The sequence below is a fragment of the Nyctereutes procyonoides genome, unplaced genomic scaffold (genome assembly GCF_905146905.1).
Source record: "Nyctereutes procyonoides isolate TBG_1078 unplaced genomic scaffold, NYPRO_anot_genome, whole genome shotgun sequence".
Lineage (NCBI taxonomy): Eukaryota > Metazoa > Chordata > Mammalia > Carnivora > Canidae > Nyctereutes > Nyctereutes procyonoides.
This window is the reverse complement of record NW_026575133.1, coordinates 47378433-47401497: the sequence shown is the minus strand read 5'-3', so window position 1 is coordinate 47401497 and position 23065 is coordinate 47378433. Positions and strand designations below refer to the sequence as shown.

The window sequence follows — 23065 nt, the reverse complement described above, 5'->3', positions numbered from 1 at the left end:
CAAGGTGAGTCATGTCCTTGGTAAGACCCATGTGGAGAGAAGCTAAGTCCTCTTTATCAACAGCTGAAATGAATTTGCCAGCCTTGTGGAAGGAAGAGTATACTAATAGCTTGGAAGTGTATTTTCCAGCCCCAAACATCAGATGCCTGATGCCCCACCTGACATCTTCACAACCTCATGAGAAACTCTGAGCCAAAAATACACTACCAAGCCCCTCCTAAATTTTTAACCCACAGAAACCAGGAAAGATAATGGTCAGTAGTTGTTTTAAACCACTAAGTTTTAAGATGTACTACTAAAAAAGTATTAAATACTTTTGTAACTATCTTCTCTAATTTGTGGAAATTTGTCAAAGAGCCGGCTAATAATAACTTATCCAGCACACTTTAATGAAACATACAGTAAGAGTACAAACTTTAAGTGCCTTCTCACAATGCCTCCTGTTCAAGATGCAAGCAGCCAGAAGGCTTTGGGAGCCACAGGAATGGCATTCTACATATGCCATTTATGCTCAGGCATCTGGGTTTGTGACATGGCTAAACTGTGAAACATTAGAGGAATTTTCTGCTTAATTTTACCTTCTATTTAATGATGCTTATCAGCATCAGTGATCCCAAGCCAGTTTGGGAAAAGGAAGAGTAAGTCTGAACCACTAAAATTACTAGTAATTCTAATAATGCCTTTAGAAAATGAGTTTATATGCTTGTTTTTCTCATTATTTTCCCCAACTCTTTACAAACTAGGACTCTGAAAACCAATATTAGCATTACCAACCAGTTTATTTTGCTTAAAATATATGACCCAGGGCAGCTGCAGATTAAAACATTCAAGCTGTTAGAGATAATCTAACTCCACCTCTGAAGAGGCTTATGACTTGAGTAAGGTACTCAATACTTGCTTAATCAATATCCTTGGTACTAAATCACATGTAACTTGTGCTTGACATTTAAGGTTACTCCCTAGGTAAGACACATCCAGAAATACATAAGAACAAAACCTCCTGACTTTGCCACTGACCTAAAATATTTGGGTTGCAAAACACTTCCTTGAGGTCTACCACATAAAAATCATCTCTTATGTATATCTATTACATAAATGGAAGTACGGAGGTAGGCTTTAAAATAGGCCTACAATTTAATTTTGCTCTAAATTTCAGACTCTAACATGTCTATGTTCATCCGAATTTGCAAATTGGCTTTCAATTAAGTATAAATAGGGCAGTAATTTTACAGCTTTTCCAAATATTTATTCTTCATTTTAAATTTAAACTTAAGATTCACATGATCTTTATTTCAACATACTCATTAAAGGTATGGGAAAAGACCAACTGAATTTAATGTAATCAAGTTACTTAATGGAGGAAAAAACAAAAAAAAGATGGGTATAAAAAAGAAATTTACATTATCAAGGTAATGTAAAAATAGCCTAGGGATAGACACAGAAATCAATGAAACAGATCAGAGTGCAGAAACCGACCCACACATATATAGTCAACTAATTTTTTCATAGAGATGCCAAGGTAATTAAAAGGAAAAACAACGCTTTCGGCAAATGATGATGGAATGAACAACTGAGTATCTGTGTGTGAAGGGAAACAATTCTTTATTTTTATATGTATTTTTAAGGTATCTCTACTCTCAGCATGGGGCTCGAACTCTCAATTCTGAGATCCAGCTGTATGTTCTGACTGAGCCAGCCAGCCACACCAAGGGGGGAAGAATTCTTAATCCTTAATCTTAACTATATAAAAAAATTAACTTGAAACTGATCATAGACCTAAATGACAAAGTTAAAACTAAAGTCACTCAGAAAAAAATACAGAAGAAAATCTTTACAACCTCAGGATAGCCAATATTTCTTAGCTGGGATATCAAAAGTGTGAACTACAAAAGGAAAGAAGTGGCAACTGGACTTTTTCATATTAAAAACTCTGCTCTTCAAAAAGTATCATTTAAAGAAAATGAAAATGTGACAGACTGAAAATATTCTCAGTACGTAGATCTGACAAAGGATTTGTATCCAAATTTATAAACAGCTTTTAAACAACCCAATAAAAACAGGAATAGACACTTCATCAAACAAGACATGGAAGTAGCACAGGAATACACAAAGGATGCTCAACTTTTTTATAATCATCAATGAAAGGCAAATTAAGTCCACGAGATACAATTACAAACCAAGTTAAACAGTTAAAATTGAAAGACTATTAAATTTTGTAGAGGATGTAGGGCAACTGGAACCCTCCTATACTGCTAGCAGGAATTTAAAATAGCACCACAACATTTTGGGACACAGTTTGGGTCTCCTAAAAAGTTCAACATCTCTCTCTATTCCTAATAGTCTAAATCTGGGAAAAACCCAAAAGTCCATCAATAGGTGAATGAGTAAAGAAAATGTAGTAAATTCGTATATTAGAATATCACTCAACAATAAAAAAGGAATGAACACACTAACATAGGTGAATCTCAAAAACATGTGATGTGAGAGAAACTGGACAACAGTAACACACATTCTATTATTCCATTTATATGAAATTCTAGGAAGGCAAAACTAATCTACAAGATAAAGCAGACTGCCAGCAGTCTGAGGACAGGGGGAGGGAACTGATTGCAAAGAAATCTAAAAATGTAAGGGGTATATATTCTGTATCTTGATTGTGATGGCACTTACACAGGTAAGACATCTGTTAAAACTCATCAAATTACACATTTAGATGGGATATGTTTTGTCATCTGAAACTTACACTTCAATAAAGTTGTCATCTGAAACTTATACTTCAATAAAGTTGATTTTCATTTAGCAAACTAAATGAAATGGGACCCAATAAGTGTATGATGTTCATATAATTCCATAGCCCAGTTTTATGCTGTTTTCTTTAATGGTACTCAAACATTACTTAATAGTAACAATAATACTCAATAACTTTAAAGGTTACTCAAATAAGAAAGATTCCAGTAACAGAAACAATACAGATGCTTAAAATTTACATAACCAACCCATACCTCAAACGTGTATTTTTCTCTATTATTAAAGAGCATTAATATGGTCATCTGGAAAGTGGAGACCTGCAATATGTGCTTCCGTGTATTAGAGCCAGTCACTTGTGCCCCTCCAACACCAACTTCGGATCCATCTTCCTGTTTTGTTTTTTAAAAAATATAAACAAGATATAATTATCTCCTGATAACTCTAACTGTACATTTCAAACACAAACACTGTAATATCCAACTCTCCCCTTAGCAAAACTACATAACTTATTCCTACATAAAAAGGAAATGTTACTTCAAAAAATGGGTAAATGTGGGTGAATGCATAGATATGTGTTGACACATACTAAGTCTTCAAGTACTGTCCTTTTCCCCCCCTTAATGAACATTTTAATGTATCTGAGCAAGTAATGAGTTAACAAATCCTTAAAATTATAGCTAAAATTATTTTAATACAACACGATGGGATCATAATGGACTTAAAAGACAACACTGCCATTATACTGCTATCAAAAGTAGTGGGGGTTTTCTTCAGTGTGGTCTGATCACAGTTAAGAGATCATGTAACAGCACAGGATGGGGGGGGTGTCTCTGCCATCCTTAAGCCTTTTCCTGCTCTATGATTTAAGTACAAAAATAGAAATTTTAAGTCTTCAGTAATTAACATATGAACTGTTTTAAAAAAAACCCTTATCCGTTTAACAAAACTTCAAAAGAAAACATGATTATTTAGGGAAAAAACCCTCTCCTTTAAAACAAAAGCAAGCAATAATTGTAAAAGTTGAGTTCTTTTAGTATCCTTAACTTTCCAATTTACACACAAATACATAATAGTGTCAAATATTATTCAAGTAAATAAATTGTAAAGAATACTTCCCATTTCAATTAAATACAAAAATTACAATGTGTAGACACTGACAACATTAAAAAAAGTGTTACTGTGACATATGAAACCAGTAGCACTACTATCAGAATTTAGAATAAAACTGTTATTTGCTGCCTAAATGGCAACTTGGATATTTTTTCTTAATATTTTTCTAAAAACATTTTTTATTATTTTTCTATTTGAAGGCAACTGATTCTGATTTGATGTACACCCAAAGCAATGAAAGTAAATTGCTCATCTAAACCTCATAATTTTTTATATAAAAAAGCAGTTACATTTTTTACGTGAAGGCAATTCACTAGTGTCTTGCTAATTTTTATAATAATCACTTTAGTAGTATTTTGTACATCTCACAAATCTTGTGTTAATTTTCCTCATTTTGATTTATTGGAAATAAGGATTTTAGGAGACAGAATTTTGAAAAGGGACTCAAAGCTTTGTACACTCTCAAATCAATTTACATCTTATTATCTTATGCAATATTGTCTCCAATTTAATCTTATTTTTAAATTACTTAATGTAAGTATGTTCAAACATACAATATTTACCTTTTTAACTGGTCCATAAAATGTGGCATTGAGATCTGCAGAACCCATGTGATGCTGGAGTGTGAGCTGTCGACCACTGTGTTTGGCTAAGTAAAACCTTTAAGCAAATCAAATCAAGTTTTAGAGAATCATATGATTTACATATTTGGAATTATAAACTACAGGATAACAACACTTAATAAGCATCTATGTAATAAGGACAATGTTAATTTCTATTAGTATACCATGTCGCTTTGCCCACTGCTCACCTGCTACTACTATTCCTAAGATCACTTTTCTCCAAAGTAACAGTCATCAATTTGCTCCAAGCCAGGGGCAGACATCAACAACGCAAACTACACTTCTAACCACACACTCATGCTGAAGAAAGGACACTAGTAAAACAGTCCTCTCCAGAGTTTCCGCAACTCATTTTTACATATTAAAAAGCATAAAGGACAAATTCTCCTTTTGACCATGAGGTAAAAAATGAAGTAAATTCATCCTCAATCAGTGACAGCACTAATGCTCAAGTTTATTTCAACTGTGGACAGTTATCCGTACTTGCAAAGTCTCATCTAGGTTTACCTTCTGAATATCTCAAAAGCATGTCTTGGTGCTGGTGGGATGTTGCACTTTGGTGTGGCTGACTGCGTGGGCCAATATCCTGTTGTGAGCACCCGGACCGTGAGATCAACACCACCTAGAGACACCTGTGTAAAGACAAAAAGATGCCCCCCTCAAATGAACCAGGAATTGTTTTCCATTCCATATAGACACTCCATTAGAATTATCCAAGTAGTTAACTGTGTCCAATATCAAGCAAATGAAATGCATCTTCTTAAAGATTAGATCAGTGTTTTCTAAATTTTAACTAACCTGGCAAATATTTTTATTGCTTAAGATATCTACTTTAAAATAATGACCATGGGAGAGTTCTTAGTATATGAACGACGTCTTACTGGTGTCACTGAGAAGACAAGGGGCCATATCAGTATCATTTTAGAAGAAGACAAGGGGCCATATCAGTATCATATTAGAAAGCATTCTAAATCTTTCATCTTAAGGATATTAATCTTTCATCTCAGTTTTTAAGTATTTTTACCATCTTAACAAAAAACCTATTTCTAATATCCCATTCGCATTTCAACTACATTGATCAAAACCTTGTTTTCACATTAAGTTCTTATTTTAACAACCTTTGCACAGGTTACTGTAGATCCAATTCTACACAGTACGCTTTACAAATACTGTTTAATAGGTAACTACCTCTACAAAACATATGCTAGCATTATGGTCATAGTCAGATATTTTCTTCCTTATAAGTATATTTTTAAAGAAAACAAGAGGGTATATTAATAAGAATTCTTAAGAGTGAAATATTATCTATATTGTTATTGATATTCACAGCTTGTTGTAAACCATTATTCTGTATCTAACCTGGATGATTAGTGATATAGATATTTTTTAAAGGAAGAAACTTCATAAATATCAAGTAGTATACCATGCTCAGATTTCCTCACAAGTATCTACTAAATGACTACTCAATTCTAAAGAAGTTGAACTAGTAATCTTAGATGACAAAGAGGAGAGATGGCCACAGAAAGACTCTTAGATGATGAACAGAGGTTGGCAGTGCTACAGAATGGTGCATTTGCAAGTGGTAGTTAATGGCATCAGGACTTTGTTTAATCCACCCAAAACAATGAAGTCCTTTCTTCTTTCTCCCATGTACCCACATATCTTGCTCCCTAATCTTTAAATCTTTCCTCAAAATGTCATTTTTTAAAGGAAGCCTTCCCTGTTCACTCTGCTGATACAGATTTCCTATCATCTATCACCAGCTATGATGCTATGGGCTTGCTTATCTTACTTCTCATCTGTTGCCTTTCCATCATGGAAGGGAATTTTATCTGTTCCATTCTCTCTTGTATATCCAGTGCCCAAACAATGGTTGGCACAGAAAGCACTTACTGAATTATTTGTTAAATGGAGGGGAAAAAAAAGAAGAATCTCAGACAACTATTGCTTTAGTGGTTTCTATCTCTTCTTTCTAGCTTTCTTAGTAATATTTTGAAGACATTCAGCTTATATTCAAAGATAGCACATGACAGGGTGAAGTATATAGAGTCTGGGGTACCAGAAAAGTCAGTCGGGATATGATATGGCTTGCTGATATAAATAAAGAAAACTATAATAGCAAGCTTAGTTTTCCTGCCCGTCACAGTTTTTAAAATAAAAACACAGGAAACAATGGACAAATACTTAAAATTTCCTTCAGCATAAAAATTAAAATTTATCTAAATAAAATATACCACAAGTATTATTTGAATTTTAAGAAAGCACCTGTTATATAACTTCTGAAAGTAAATGCAAGAGCCACTCTGCATTTCAACAGGCCAGGAGAACTTAATAAAGTTACAGAGAAAGGTCTGTTGACAATTGGGAGATATTTTAAAAGGGCTCAAAGATTTCAGAAAGCTCAGTATTTCTTCTGATTTTGCCACTTTTCATCAATTCTTTCTAATGTATATTAAGACTTCAAATTAGAAGACTTAAAGCTTAAGATCCTTAGCATAAACCAGTAACTGTAGGCAAATAATGGCCTTAGAATAAGTGGAAACCACAACAAATTAGCAGATATGTAACTCTGAGCATCGTGATTATAAGTACTCTACTTACTGTAATTAATTATTAAACAAATATTCTACCAGAGTGCAAGATATACTTGATATATTAATATAGATGAAAGACTCACAAACTTTGTAACAGAAAATAATAAAGGCAAACAGGATTTGATAAAATTCGGTTGAACTAGCTCTAGCCCCTTTTTAAAAATGAAACAATGGCAACAAAGTGGTCAAGAATAAAGATCATAATTTTCTTATCACAAGACCTTCACCGATCATAGGCAAGGTAATTAGACACAGTGTTGAACCCATCCAGGAACATTTCTCTTACAGATGGTTTCTTTCAACAGAATATTTACCCATACCAGGTTATTTACCTATTGCATTCAATATGTGTAAGATTAGTGGAAAAAAAAATAAACAGGAAAAATAATTGTATCACATTAAAATATATTAATGTATTAAATAGAATCAAGTATAAATTTCTAAACAATCTAAAAAAGAAAAAAAGTATCCTGGATATTCACATTATTCAGTTCCTGCCCAACCAGATTTCTATTTGTCACAGACTTGTTGCTGTATCTTTCCTGCTCTCAGCCCTTCTCCACAATAAGCTTTAGGAGGCAAATCATATTAACTATTTACAATGGGGAGAGACTTGGAAGTCCCTCTGAGTCAGAATGCCTTGATATAGATAAATGTCCATTTCTATAGAATTAGGTGTTTTCATATAATTTGTTTGTGAAATGAGACTGAGAACAGTTTAAGTGATAGTCTTATATCTAAATATCAGAGGAATGATGGCTCAGTTGGTTAAAGTGTCTGACTCTTGGTTTAAGCTCAGGTCATGATCTCATGGTTGCTGAGATCCAGCCCCCCCGTCCAACTCCACACTGGGCACAGAGCCTGCTTAAGATTCTTTCTGTCCCTCAGCCCTTCCCACCCCTATGCTTTCTCTCTCTCTCTCTCAAAAAAAAAAAAAAAAGGGGGGGGGGTGGGGGGGAGGAGGAGGAGGAAAAAAAAAATCAGAGGATTTAACTTCCAAATTTTTTAAGTGGCTGTTACATGTCTTAATTATGAAGTTGTATATGGTCACTTGAGAAGCAAAACTTTCTGAACTTCATTAAACCCTCCCAAAAACCTCATCAAACTCCAAAGCTGTGCAAGCTATAGCTTTACTGTCTTCTGGGAATCACAATACAAAATCCTATTTATAACACACTAATGTCAGCTCCCACAGGCTCTGAAAATGTCAGCTCCCTTTATGCTTCTCTGCTTATTGATGAGAATACTGAGGTTATATAGAGGAAGGTCAGGTAATGATTCTAAGATAGCACAATCCTGGGGGGTAAAGTGAGAGCAAGAGTACTAAGACTCAGCAAGCTTGCCTAAGCCCTGTCTTCCTTCCACAATCTATAATGGTTTTAACAGTGGAATCATTCTATTAACTTTTCAGCATATTCCCTCAAGTGGAGAGGATAAACTAAGTTTTAGGAGAATAAGAAAAAAATATTTTAACATTAATAGTTAAAGAAAAGGGCTTACATGAGGGAGAATAATTTTTCAAGTACATACAGATAATAAAAATGTTGCCCCTAATAACATTTAAAGGAATGACACCAGCAGTTTAGTTTAACATGGATAAAAATGCCCATTACAAAAGACTTCACATAGATACATACATATTAAGTACAAATTAATGGGAGAATCTTACCCCAGTTGCCTGTAGGTGCTGCCTGAATTCATCCATAGTTGTGTTTGAGATGCTCATATCCCTAAACATTCCTTCCAGTTTTGATGTAAACTGACATCCACATTCAGTCTGTGGAAGAAAAATGCATACATACACAAACAATTGTGTATGTATTTTTCTATGAGCAAATGTACAAAGAAATACGCTTCCATGTAATGGACATCCTAAATCTTTCGAATAGTTAGTTGTCCTATGGCTGTAGCTACCAAACTTCAGTGTGTTTAAGAATACTCCAAGGATTTTATTTTAAAATGCAGGTTCTCAGACTCTTTTGGAAATTCTAATACACCTCACTAAAGGTATAGACCAATGCTCTAGGTTTTTAATAGGCAACTCAGGTGATAGGAGTATAGTAGTCTATAGACCACATTTTGTGAAATAAAACTAAATGGTGATACTCCCTTCACCATTTCTCTTGCACTAATCCTCCCCCAGATCTCCATGAATGTATCTTGCCACACCATGAGAAACTCCAGCAAACTCTGAATGTTCCAGGACCTAAACAAATCTAAGTGCAACCTGCTCAAAAAATCTAGTTTTATTAACTTATAAAAATAAGTATTTAAAATCAACTACATATTTCCTAATCACATTTTGGTGTTCAATCATTTGATAAACACTGGTTAGGTACGTCACTCCAGCTCATATACACCTTACCTTTAACTTAGATATCATATTTTTTTCAGAGTCATCAGAAACACTTTTATTTGTGAGAAGTCTCCTTGCCAAGTGTTGTTTATAGTAACGTTCAAATACATCTTTTTCTTGCATAAACCTAAAAAGGACCATTGCCTTATCCAATATTGTTTCTACTTCTTGTTCTGTTAGCTGCAAAATCAAGTAGAAGACAATTTAAGAATTATAAAACTTTAGTTCTACAAAAAATAACACCACAGTTCATCTACTGTTTTTTTTTTTTTAATTTTTTTTTATTTATTTATAATAGTCACAGAGGGAGAGAGAGAGAGGCAGAGACACAGGCAGAGGGAGAAGCAGGCTCCATGCAACGGGAGCCCGACGTGGGATTCGATCCCGGGTCTCCAGGATCGCGCCCTGGGCCAAAGGCAGGCGCCAAACCGCTGCGCCACCCAGGGATCCCTCATCTACTGTTTAAGAATAAGACTGGGGCTCCTGGGTGGCTCAGTGAATGGAGCATCTGACTCTTTGATTTCTCAGGTCATGGTCTCATGGTTGTGAGATCAAGCTCTGCGTGGGGCTCCGTGCTGGTCTCGGAGCCTGTTTGGGATTCTCCTCCTCCCTCTTCCTCTGCCCCCTACCCCCTCAAAAAATAGAAAATAAGACTTGGACAATAAACATAAAAAGTCTGGTCGAGAGGTATCAGCAGGCGGGATCTAGTCTGAGAACACATCTTCTACTTCACAGAGTAGCACACTCTCATTCTTCTATTCCCATCTAGCACAGCAGGGATCAGGGGCTGTAGTGATGTTCCTCCCTTCCCTAGAGGGCTACCAAGTGAATGGAGGAAATGAGGGGATAATGGCTCGATTAAAGGATGACTGAGAACAAATGAAATGAAATTTTAATCACAAAAAAGAATCTTCCAATGCTTTTCCATAGTATTTAGGCAGACACTTATATAAGCAAAAGATAGATATTTTCACGCAAGCTCATTCAAAATCTATGTTGTGCAAATAGAAGAGTAATAATTGGTTTTAATTCCAAGACTAAAAGGGCCCCCTGTCCTCATCTTTTAAATAAGGGCAAGATGATACTGTAGCAATTTTTACTAAGCATATATTTAAAACTATGAAGACTAAATGGATGTTGTCTTTTTATCGTGATCTTTCTCTTGTTTGTTTCTTCATTGTTATAGCTGCCTGGAAAACCTGTGGCATTTGCTGTTTTTCCCTTTTCTCTCAAATTCCAAGATAAGTTAAAAAGACCACTGTATGTATGATCACAATATTTGATTTTCTACACTGTAGTAAGCTCCAACATCCCAGATACATATCAAAGGCTTTCAAACTACTTTCTCATAGCAATTCTAATCTACTCCTTCAAGTTCTTGGCATCCAAGTATTGTTTGATACCGAACTCCCATAACCAGATGACAGCAAGCAAAATTCCAGGCCACAGACAGTTGTCTTCTAGATCCCTATTATCTACATAGCATATCAAAACCCCAAAGTCCATAAAGACTGTCAAACATTGTGGCTGTGTAGTTGTTTGGTTCTGATATAAATTATATATTAAATGAAATGTCAAAGTACTTTTTGACCATTTCAGATATTCAACAATCCTTTTCAGAGATCACAGCACACATTTAAGCACAGCAAAGAAATAGGCTTAATTTTATATCAACAAAATTCCTTATTTTTATATTTCTAATTTTATATAAAACTTTAAATCTACAAATAAAGTGTAATGAATGTGTTTCTCCAATGTGTTAATACTTACCCCTTTGACTCCTTTTTTCAGCTTATCGTCAATAAATAATGAGAGGTATTCAGGGGACCTGGAGTTGAGGTTGAGAAAATACTCAAAGTCACCCGCAATAGTTTGTTTAAAGAGCCGGTCATTATTGAATGATTCCTGGAGGAAGCGATCGAACCTACTCTTCAGATCCAATAAGCCCTTCCAAATAGAAATAAAGAAATTTAGGGTACATTATAATAATTTTTTTTCTATAAACAATACACTTACAAGCAGTTATGTTTATCTTAACTTTGCTGGTAATAAATGGCTGCATTTGGTGTTAAACTTACAGGTTCTCTATTATTATTTTCAAGTCTTTATATAAGTCTGTATTAAAACATGTCAGCAATGAGGGATTGAAGACGAACTAAAGAACATTTGCACTATGTCTCCACACCCTTCTCTATCTTGACTGAAAGTAAAGCCCCAGAAAAGCAGCTTTTATTATTTTTTTTTTTTTAAAGATTTTATTTATTTATTCATGAGAGACAGAGAGAGAGAGGCAGACACAGGCAGAGGGAGAAGCAGGCTCCATGCAGGGAGCCTGACACGGGACTCGATCCCATATCTCCAGGATCACACCCTGGGTTGCGGGTGGCACTAAACTGCTGTGCCACTGGGGCTGCCCAGAAAATCAGCTTTTAAAAATGCACCCCAAAAGTATTTATACTGAAACATGAAAAACTTGGGGCATAATTTATTTATTTATAAAATTGCCTGAAAGAGCAGCATTTTAGAACAAAAATATTTAGCTGAAAAGTTATTTTTTCTAATACCTCAAAGTATATGAACACTAAAGCATAAAAAAAGTAGTTACTTTCATTCTTGAAAACCATTTAAACAAGGTCTTCATCAGGTTAATAAATGCAAAGAAGAAGCTGAGTGTGGTTCCAATATAAATACACATACTTTGGAAAATTCTAAAATACCTAGGATAATCACACATATTATCTTTCCTTTGGGAAAATTAAAGTGAAAAATACAAAATACATACAGCTTAGTAAAAGTGTTCTTTTTACCAGCATGTGTCAAAATTACTTTATCGCAAACTTAAAGAGAATTTTCTGTATTCACTTACCTGGATATAGTCAACAGGATTCTTTCCTTCTCCTTCCTCAGAAACAAGGGCTTTCCCTTGCTCCCTCAAATAGGAACTCATACACTCACACATTGTTTTCAAGCCATTTGGCACACGACTAAATAACTTGTACATGCAAGCAAGGTCTGCAATCAGAAAGAACATACAAATCGACTACATTAAAAATTAAGAGAAAAAATGTGAATCTGTTTATTCTAATTTGTGAACTCAAAGCTTATTTTTCCATCACTGCCACTTGTTGATCACGTGAAAAATGACTAAAAAAACACTTAACAAAACAAACAAAAGAAAAAAAAATTAGGCTACTTAATGGTTATTATTGCAACTTATGAAATACAGCTTTCAGATAACACCACCAATAAAATCTCTCAGTAGATTTTAGTTTACATGGAAGATACCCATACAGCATAAAAAACCCACAGAAAAAAAGGAAACTGCAGCTTTGAGTTCCTACACGATTCTAATCTAAAACCCAGTAATACTACAAAATGTCTATCAAAAGGATAACTTGAATTATTGTATAATTAGTAGTCAACATAATAATAAGGAAAATATAAAAATCAATTAAAAGTCTTACAGGTATTTTTAGGTATGTCTATCACAAAGTTCAAACAACATGACAGTAAGTAAAAATAAAATATACTAGGATTTATTTTATTTTAAATAAAGTTTTATATGAAATTAAAATCCAAGACATGCTGTGACAAAGTTTATATGAAATTCATAGCATGTATTCCCAGTCCTTAGTATTTTCCTTGGAGGAATCCCTAATACTTCCCAGGTGATGTCCTAGGCCAATACGTATATTTTAAAAATTGTTTTACCACACTATACTGTTCTTACTTAGAATGAAAATCCTGGATTCTGTCCATTTTTTATATCATTTTTCACAAGATTAAAATGTGGTAACAGAACACTGCTTTCCCATATGTCTAGTATTTCTTTGAAATAAGAACTTACTGGGAGACTCTAAGTGTCAGAACTGTACAATGATATAAAAAAAGCTTTATAATCAAGAACTTTTGACAATGGAATTAGAACAGCAGTTTCTAGATGGGAGGCTGGGAAATTTTTTTCTCTAAAATGCATAGTAAGTATTTTATGAGCTTATAGGCCATATGGTCTCTGTTGCAACTACTTCAGTTTTGCCATTGTAATAAGAAAGAAGCCACAGATAACACATAAATGAATGGGCATGACTGTGTTCCCATAAAACTCTATTTATGGACACTAAAAATTTATATAATTTTCATATGCAATGAAATATTCTTCTTTCGATTTTTTTCCCCCAACCAAACTGCTGGTGGTCCAGATTTCACAGATAGGCTATAATTTACCCACCTCAGTCTTCATTTTAACAACTATTTAGATCCTAAAACTAAAGTTGTGTTTTAAAAATACTTAGAAGTTTTACAAAAGAGCTTCTAAAATTAGTTTTAGTGACTTTCAAAATCAAATTGTATTAAAAAGTAAGTTTTCACCAATAATATGTGTCCAAAGTAATCAATGTTACAGCAAATCTTACAGTTTCTCACATTTGGCATAAATTATAACAAAAAAATTTTTTTTAAACATTTATTTATTTTGAGAGAGTGAGTGAATGAAGTGAGGGGGGCAGAGGGAGAGAACCTCAAGCAAACTCCACCCTGAGCCGAAGCTAGCTTGATCCCAGGATCCTAAGATCACACTACCTGAGCCAATACCAAGTCAGATGTTTGACTGAGCCACTCAGATGCTCCAAGAAGAGTCTTTTTTAAAAAGTAACTTTCTCTGGTTTAATAAAAACAAATTTACATACAACTTTCAAGGAAGAAATATATAGAAATACAAGCTATTTCAAAACACATAGCAAGGATTACACAAGAGGAAGCACAGAAAACCTCTTTTCCAACCATCTTACTTTGTATCTCCTCTTACATCCCTCCTCTCCTTTGTTATTCACTTAAAAATTGTTTTTCGTTCCCCAACAAGCTCTTAACAGGCAATATGTTTCTTTTATAAGAAGCAAGAAGCTAAAACACTAAGACATCATCTAAGAACCAAGAAAACAGCAAGAGTACCATGTTTGTTTTTTTAATAGTGTATCAGTGATTTCAAAAGTCATAGTTTTAAAGTAAAACTTCAGAAATTAAAAATAAGGACAACCTAACTGTTTACTCTTTTATTTATAACTTCTCATAGGGAAATCACAAAGTATTGTTTTCAGGAGAGAAAAGGGTAAACAGCTAACAAGAATAAATGCTACCATTATCTCAAAACTGGGTACTTTTATAAAGCAATTCTCCTTTTCTGAAATCTGTAACTTCACAGTTCCCAGAATCAATCTACTAATTTATCTAAAATGTTACATGAAAGATACTATTTTTGCATTTTTAACACCCTTATCACAACTAATTCCCAAAAAAAGCCTATAGAAATTTTATGATTGGTATGTCAGATTTTAAAAGAATCACAAAAAAATCACATAGTATGTGGAAATGGAGAGTCTAACTCTCTTGTACACAAAAAGGACAGAAATATTAGTCTTCTGGACTAAGAAAAACACAAAAAGTGAGGAGACTAAAATGAAAGACAGATAAAAAGAGCCACTCAATTAACAAGAAATACCAAAAATCCTCATTAATAAAAATGTAATACTCTTAAATTCTATCAAGGTTAATAAATTAATGACACATATTACTAAGACTCATATTTATAATGTATTTTAATTATAGGAAAATAAAAAAATTAACTAAGAACCTGCTAGAATTATAAAGATTCAATTATATTTCAATTGCTGACACTTACCTTCTGTCTTTCCATTTTTCAACATATGTACTAGGCCCGAATTCTCCATTTCTACTATGGTTTTCATGTGCTTGGAAATGAGTTCCCTCTCGACCACTTTTACTATTGGCTCTTCGGTTGATTTGTCAAGGCAGTGCATCACCCGTTCTATTTCTTCATTAATTCTAGCTTCTACTTTCTTTATATATACTGAAGCACTGTTTTCTGCTAAAAATTTCTGGCTTTCCATCTGCAAATAAAAAAGCATGATTTTTTTTTTTTTTAAAACATAGAAGCAAAATGTGTTTCTGCTTTTAACTGAGTATCTATAATGTTCATCATAAGCCAAACTAAATATCATAAGTACTGTTAACATTTTATATAGTTTATCACACATATCTACATAGTCTTAATTATATCCTTTAAAGCACTGATTACATAAGAAGTTATCAATACATTATCCTTAAGCAGTGTTTTTCAAACTTTGCCAATGTACTTCAAATAGTAGAAAAAATAAGCACTTGCCCGTAAGGGTCAAAAGTATAAAATGAAACATCTGACCCAACTCAGAGTCGGAAATTCTTTTTTGATTTAATGTGTGATGATGTCTAGAAAGACTCATCATGCTTATCATAGTTTTGCTGACATACTGCCAGTTACTGAAGTCCAACTGCCACCCCACTCCCAGTCTCAAAAGAGTATGTATGCATGTGTATACACACACACACACACACACAGAAGTTTTAGAAATAGAACTTTAAATAACTCTTAATCTTGTCTAACACCAGCCTTACAGAAATTCCACTAAACTATGTTAATCCAAATGATTTTAACCTATTTGATAGGATTAATGAATATATATCTAAGAGTTACAAAAAGGAAGACATGTTGATATAAACTATGTACAAAATTTAATAACATTTCCTACTTTAACAAAAAGTAGTTTTAGTCCCTGAAAATAATCAAGTTTCTAAGAACAGACATTAACACACCAAACAAAACTCTTGGTGAGACCATCTCTCACTCCTGTTAAAAACAGTATGTATTATGTATATATAACATGCATGCACATGTCACTATAGCACATTTTGGAATCTTTTTTATAATTTATTTTTTTTTAAATTTTTTTATTTGATAGAGAACAGGGTGTGTATGGAGGGGGGAGAGAGGGAGAGGGAGAAGCAGACTCCTCACCAAGCAGGGAGCCAGGTACAGAGCTTGATCCCAGGACCCTGAGATCATGACCTGAGCTGAAGGCAGCTGCTTAACTGACGAGCCACCTAGGCACCCTACACTTTGGAATCCTGACAATTAATCTTCCATTGGTTTATCTACAGCGAAATGAAGGAAAATTAAATGAATGTGAAGGTCAAAAATGTTGCAAAAATATCTAGTATTAGTTGCTTTATTACTGGAAAATGGAGTCTGCCTCCTACATTATAAAATTAATAGCTCATAAAACATGATCTAGGTTCACCAGTGCAAGCCACAAAGGTCTTCCTGACTGGTTGGTTACAAACTAAAAAATAAGTAAATAAATAAATTAAAAAAAATAAATAAAAAGGCAAGTTCATTCTTTGTTTCTTTGTGTAAATGATTCGAAATGCAGAGATCCATCCCTATATACATCCAATCAGTCTTATTAATGACTTACTGAACTGTTACAAATTACTAGAACTTTGTATTCATTTATTTTTTTAAAAGCCCTATTATTGGAGTAAAAACTTTTACGATTCAATTCAATCTATTTTGATAACACTACAAAGCTCCTACTATAATTGATGTTTTCAGGAATATGTCTCATTATCATATCTTATAAATACTGTCTTATATTTTGTAACTTCATTACAAATTAGGACTAGTTTAACTTTACTTTTAGCAATTTAGTTGGTTCTGGGTTTGTTATACTGTTGCAAAATTCTACCAACTATACTTATTGACCTCTAATTTCCTCACCAACAGTCTTTAAAGTATATACACATGCTATAAGATCATGTTTATTTCTATACTTACTTTACTAGTAATTTATATTACCATAAGCCTGAATAGTGAGACTTCATTAGTGATGCACTGCCTGTGAATTTATGGTAAATAATTTCTAACATGTGAATATAACAAAATATTAAAGTTATTTCTGGGTTTGTATGTTTTATAACACACAGTTTAAAAAAATCATGTGTGTAAAAAGTCCAAACTCTATTTTTTTTTTTTTAATGGGTTCCTTCCCTGGAATGTGAGAAGAGGGAGTAGGTATCTAACGGGTATTTTTTGTGCCCTCCTTCCCAAAGGGCCTCAACAGAAAAAGGCCAAGTGTTCAATCAGTAACTACATTTAGTAACTTTCAGAATATCTTGAGAGGATTTATTTATATCTTTCACTGATTACCTGAAAAAATTCTGCAGACATTTCCAAAAAAGGAGCCTCAAAATCTTCTTCATAGACAGATCGTCCTTCGAGACCTAAAATCATTAACATCTGGCAAGCATTTCTTATTGCGCCTCTGTCAAAAGAAGTTAAACCACTTGATAATCAAATTACGTTAAAGTCTCACTTTAAAAAATGCAACAGAAGTAGCTTTAGAAAGACTTTTAGAACATTTTTTAGAACATTTTTTTTAAATCAGAGTGATCCATCTCCCATAAGCAACTCACTTATAAAATAAGTATTTAGAGTAATTTTAAATGGATGACATATCTTGACTATAATGCTATTTGTCAAGTTGTTCTCAAACTTTAAAATTTGAAAGAAAATATGCTTGTCTAAATATCTCTGTGTATATAAAAACACAGAATATAAAAATATGAGAAAGCAGTAAGGAGAGAGGGAGGCTATATTGCTTGAAATGAGTACAACACACAGCTACTCCTAGATATTATTTTTATCTTTTTTTTTTTTTTTTTCGGGTATCGAATGGCTTTGGGGCAACCCAGACCAAGCACCAAAGCTGAAACAAAAACTTTACAAGTAGTCTTCTATTAGCTGCTCTGTGTACAGACACACAGAGAAAGCAGTCTTTCGTGCTTTAAGCCTCTTTAGCTGCGTGTCACAAAAATGGTACTGCAGTCATGTAAGGGGAGGCAACGTGACTTAACAGAATGGGTAGAGTAGTTCTTAGTCATCGGAGACTATGTTCAACAGTTTTCTTCAAATATGTTAAGAATGAAGGCTAGCCCAGAGCCTTTTAAAGAGACAAAGAGAACCAAAAAATGTTATCACACAGCAAAAAAGGATCAAAATGCCAGCGTAAAAAATACATGAGAAACCAAAAGGGAAGACTAATGGCTGATTTGTTTTCAAAAAGTACATTAAATAGAAGCTCAGAATGGTCTCTTCTAACAACACATGTGTGCTTTTAAGTTAAAACCCAGGTAACTTTCTTAATTGTTTTTGAGGATTTTCATAATGTGCCAGGCAATAAAACTTTTATCTATTTTAATAAGATTATGACACTAAATTGGTTCTCAGGATATTAAAAAAACCATTAAAAAACCGAACACTGAAATATAAAAAAGATGATTATACCGATCTACAACTTCTCCTTTTCGCTCTCTTGCAATCATGTCCAATAGCGTTTGTCGTAGATGATCCCTAATACACCCATAACGTACAACTTGATCTCGAAAAATAATTAATCCCAAATTGTAGACATTCTCCACATTATTTTGTTGTACATATACACGGTCCTGCAGTGAAACAATACCATAAAACGTGAGCACAACTCCTGCAAATATAATCACTGTGAGCTACAATAATAAAGGAAATAAAATCCAAAAGCAATTTTTCAGATGAGAAACACTTCAAACTATCTTTTTTTTTTTTCCACTTCAAACTATCTTAAGCACCATGGAATTTTCTAGCACCTCCCAAGTTATATTAAAGTTAGTCTTTACAATATACAAATGTACAATTTACAAACAATTGAATATATGTGGTCACCCATTTAACCTGAAGAAAAAAGGGGGTGGGGACACAAGCACCATTCCCAGGGTAAGGCAGGTGAGTAAAGAGCAGAGGAGAAAGGTAGATAGCAAGGTAGACACATCCTCCTTTCTCTCTAGAGCCATATCATGTCTGACCATTGTTCTTACTTTCTCAAATATTATACTTGAAGATCATATTCTTTGAAGTAAAATTAAGAGCCAAATGCAATACAGATCCATGTAACTTAAGCCAATTGCTTACTAGTAAATATTAAAAGGCTTTAATGCCTAGAATATAGCAGCATTAATAAAATACCTCTTGTCATTTCAAACAGATTACTTGTCATCTTATTTTCAAGTTCCTGCCAACTTGATTACAGGTGTGTCTCACTTTACAGAGCACATATAATCCAGAATTATTGGCTATACAAGCCCTATTTTGTGTATTACTTGAAAATCCACATTTATAGCAAAATACACTGGAATAAAACTACCAAGTTTTTAATTCACAAAAGAATTAACAACAGAATTCCTTTCTGTTCTTAACCAGGATCTCTGTGGGCCTCAGTGGGTCTGTGAACTTCCAAAAATTATAGAATTATTATGTGTTTGCTAGTATGTAAGTACTTTGGAAACAAAGCCCATAGCTTTCATCAGATTCTTAAAGGCATTTATAATCCCAAACCAGTTAAGAACCACTGCACACTGTGATCCTGGAACTTTTAAAAGGAACACTGTCATTACAAGCAAAACCAAGCAAAACTACCAGGTGAACATAGACAGAAGCTCAACCACATCAGTGATGCAACTAAAATGGCACCGACCAACCCTCTGAACAATTGCTGACTAAATTCTCCACGAGTAGCATTCTCTTCATGTGACGTCACTCCTGCAACCTTCCTCCATTCAGTTCATCCAGGGCATAACCTTAATGGCTACAAAGAAAGCCGCTCTTTGATTAGTATCTTCGCTGCTCACATTTCTACATTCTATATAATCTTGGCACAAGCTCACATTTTTAAAATCGTGCATTACCCTTAGGTAAATTCAAAATTTTCACCGATGACTCTCCTGTAAATTTTTTAAAATTATTTTTTCTTCTTTTTTAAATAGGCTTTAACTTTTTTCCCCTTGTACAAAACTATGTGGTGGCCACAGCTGGAGCCTGGGTACCCTGCACAGAGACTCTGGTGTTGGGTCTTTACAAGATACCGGTGAGTTCCTGATAGGGAGACTTGATGAACACAGTCTTTCCAAAGGTCGAGGGCAATATAGCTGTAGGTCTTGGAAATGGCATCAAAAGTGGCCTTGGAGAAGCTGCCCAGGGTGGCAGTGCAGGCCCTAGCGGAGATGTAGCAATCATCAATACCAGCCATTTTCAGTAACTTCTTGGCACAGAGATTGAGACAGTGCCAGTGTCTTGGGCGGGGGTGGGGGGGCAGGGATGAGGCACACCAGCAGAGAGCCACAGTGATCGGTCACCTTGCATGGGACAGTGTGGGGCTTGTCGATCTTGTTCCCCCCAGCAGCCTTACCACATGGGGACTTTGGAAAGGTTGAGCCAGGGTGATGGCCTCCTTCCTGGATGGCAGTGGCTACCCCCTCATACCACTTAACACCCAGACCAACTTGTCTGTATATTACAATATAATACATGTTCAATGAGATATGAAGACTTTTGTCTTTGAACATGAATCTTGTGATTGGAGTTCAGTGTTCTTTCTTACATCCACTCTCACATACTCTGTTTCATTAAGATGGAACATGAACTAGAGACATTTGTGAAGCAATCTGAATGTAAAAAAGTCCTTCTAGATTTTTACAATTCTGTTCCTTTCTTTTAAATTATCCACACCTAATTCGAACCAGTGTTTGTGTTGCCTTTGTCAAGTCTAAAACAATCTAGTTTACCAAAGAACAAATTCTATTGTTTTTAACACCATTTTATTGATTTACATGGTATTAAATGATGTATTAATAACAAGGACAAGTGGCATAAACAGGATTGAAAATAAATACTCTCAGTAAACATAAAGCATAAAGTAAACATAAAGCTCAACTGGTACAAGCAAAATAGAAAAGAGATACTGAAAGTAGTGAAAGCAGCAAGAGAATTTTGCATCAGGCTGTTTTATAGCTAGACTAGAAAATACCGGTAATTCTGGCAAGCACTACAAGTTCCAACTCTACATACCTATGGGACTTGCAGGGTGTATGGGGGTCAGATACCTATCATACATGATGTCTATATGACACTAGCAAGTTTAACTTCTTAAGAAACCAAATGTTCTTAATTAAAAGAAATGCCAAAAGAATGAATCAGACTTTATTGATTTTGGTGAAAGTGCACTACCTCTAAGAATTACAGAACAAAAGACACATATAATGTAATCTTCAAAGTAAATTATGAATTTTAGAGTGAAAAAATTTTTAATATTCTCCTTTTTTAGCTTTCCTGCAGTATAATTTATATGCCATAAAATACACTCATTTTAAGAGTACAATCCAGTAATTAACAGTACATTTATTTCTATGGTTGTCTAACCATGGCCACAATTCAGTTCTAGACTATTTCCGTCACCACAAAAAACCCCACAAGCTTGTTTGTAGTCAATCCCACTTCCAGCACTCCTGCTCTCTCTCTCTATAAGTTCCCTTTTCTGCCATTTAATATAATTAAATCAAATGTAATCTTTCATATCTGATTTTTTTACCAAGCATAAAGTTGCTAAGATTCATTAATGGTGTTAACATTTATCATTATTTCATTCCTTTGCAGGGCTGAATAGTACTCCACTATATGGATATGTCACGTTTAGTTCATTAGCTGATGGATATTTGGGGCTTTTTCCAGTTTTTGAATACTATGAGTAATGCTATGAATGTTCAGGTAGATATATGCTTTCATTTTTCTTGGAACATATTTCTAGAAATGAAAGTACTAGATCATATGGAAACTGCTAAACTGTTTTTTTCAAGTGAATTTACCACTTACAGTGGATTTTTGTTTTGTTTTTTTGTTTTTTAAAGATTTTATTTATTTATTCATGGGAGACAGAGAGAGAGAGGGAGAGACACAGGCAGAGGGGGAAGCAGGCTCCACACAGGAAGACTGATGTGGGACTGGATCTCAGGACTCCAGGATCACGCTCTTAGCCTAAGGCAAACGCTTAACCACTAAGCCACCCAGGCATGCCAACAGTGAATTTCTAAATGCAAAAATACTAGATGTGGAGTAAGTAATTCTTCGTATGAACAATGGCTGTACCATTAGCTGTCTGTGTGACTCTGAGTAAGTCATTATCCTCTCTGGTCCTGGGCAATGTAAAGGTAATCTCTAAAATTCTAGTATGATTTCCTATGAAGCTTAACTCTGATAAAAAATTAATGTATAAGAAGGATCAAGATATACTTCACTATTATTTCTTCCCCTTCTATTTGTTACCAGTCTCCCTGGCTGGGTTTCCCTTCTCCCAACCCTAAGCACAATGATGTGGGTCAATCTATAACCTGGGTTTTGGCCAATAATGTTGCCCAGCAAAAAGGCAGAAAAAGGGTCAGGTACAACTGATGAATTCTTCAGGTATATTCTGTATGGGGAGAAACAATGGTTTAGTAAAGGAATTTAGGTGTGATGGGAATACATGGTTAGAATGAGTAGGGAACAGAACATTCAAGTCCATGAAGATGACTGGAGACGAAATACAAACATCATATTTAGTATAAGACCTAAACTTTTGTCTTTTAATATATGACTTACAAGGTGTGTATAATGATTGCAATTAAATGAACTATAATATTAGGAAAATCTGTTAACCCTGAAATTTGATTATACATAAGAAAGTGCTAATAAATGTACAAGAGAAAACACAGAATTGAGTGTGGCTGTTTAAATTAATAATACAAGTTACTTATATTACACATTTGGTATATATGATTGATTACCATCAAGCACAATAAAACATCTACCTGCATATACTCAAGTGTTTATAGGTGTATATGTTAAACAGAAATGCATGCACACGTTCACAATAAACTTGTGATCTGCACAATATATATTA

General features: G+C 34.2%; 1 protein-coding gene across 2 annotated transcripts in view; it reads right to left on the bottom strand.

Moving 5' to 3' along the window:
* Positions 1-23065, bottom strand: part of CUL3 (cullin 3) — an 87790-nt gene that overhangs the window by 9874 nt on the left and 54851 nt on the right. For both annotated transcript variants that reach the window (XM_055346262.1, XM_055346263.1), the window contains 10 exons: positions 18607-18767; positions 17470-17584; positions 15106-15334; positions 12298-12443; positions 11202-11378; positions 9441-9611; positions 8745-8852; positions 4989-5113; positions 4422-4518; positions 3003-3137 (listed from right to left, as the gene is read on the bottom strand). In XM_055346262.1, the coding sequence (XP_055202237.1) occupies positions 3003-3137; positions 4422-4518; positions 4989-5113; positions 8745-8852; positions 9441-9611; positions 11202-11378; positions 12298-12443; positions 15106-15334; positions 17470-17584; positions 18607-18767 (1464 nt within the window). The remainder of the gene's footprint in view (positions 1-3002; positions 3138-4421; positions 4519-4988; positions 5114-8744; positions 8853-9440; positions 9612-11201; positions 11379-12297; positions 12444-15105; positions 15335-17469; positions 17585-18606; positions 18768-23065) is intronic.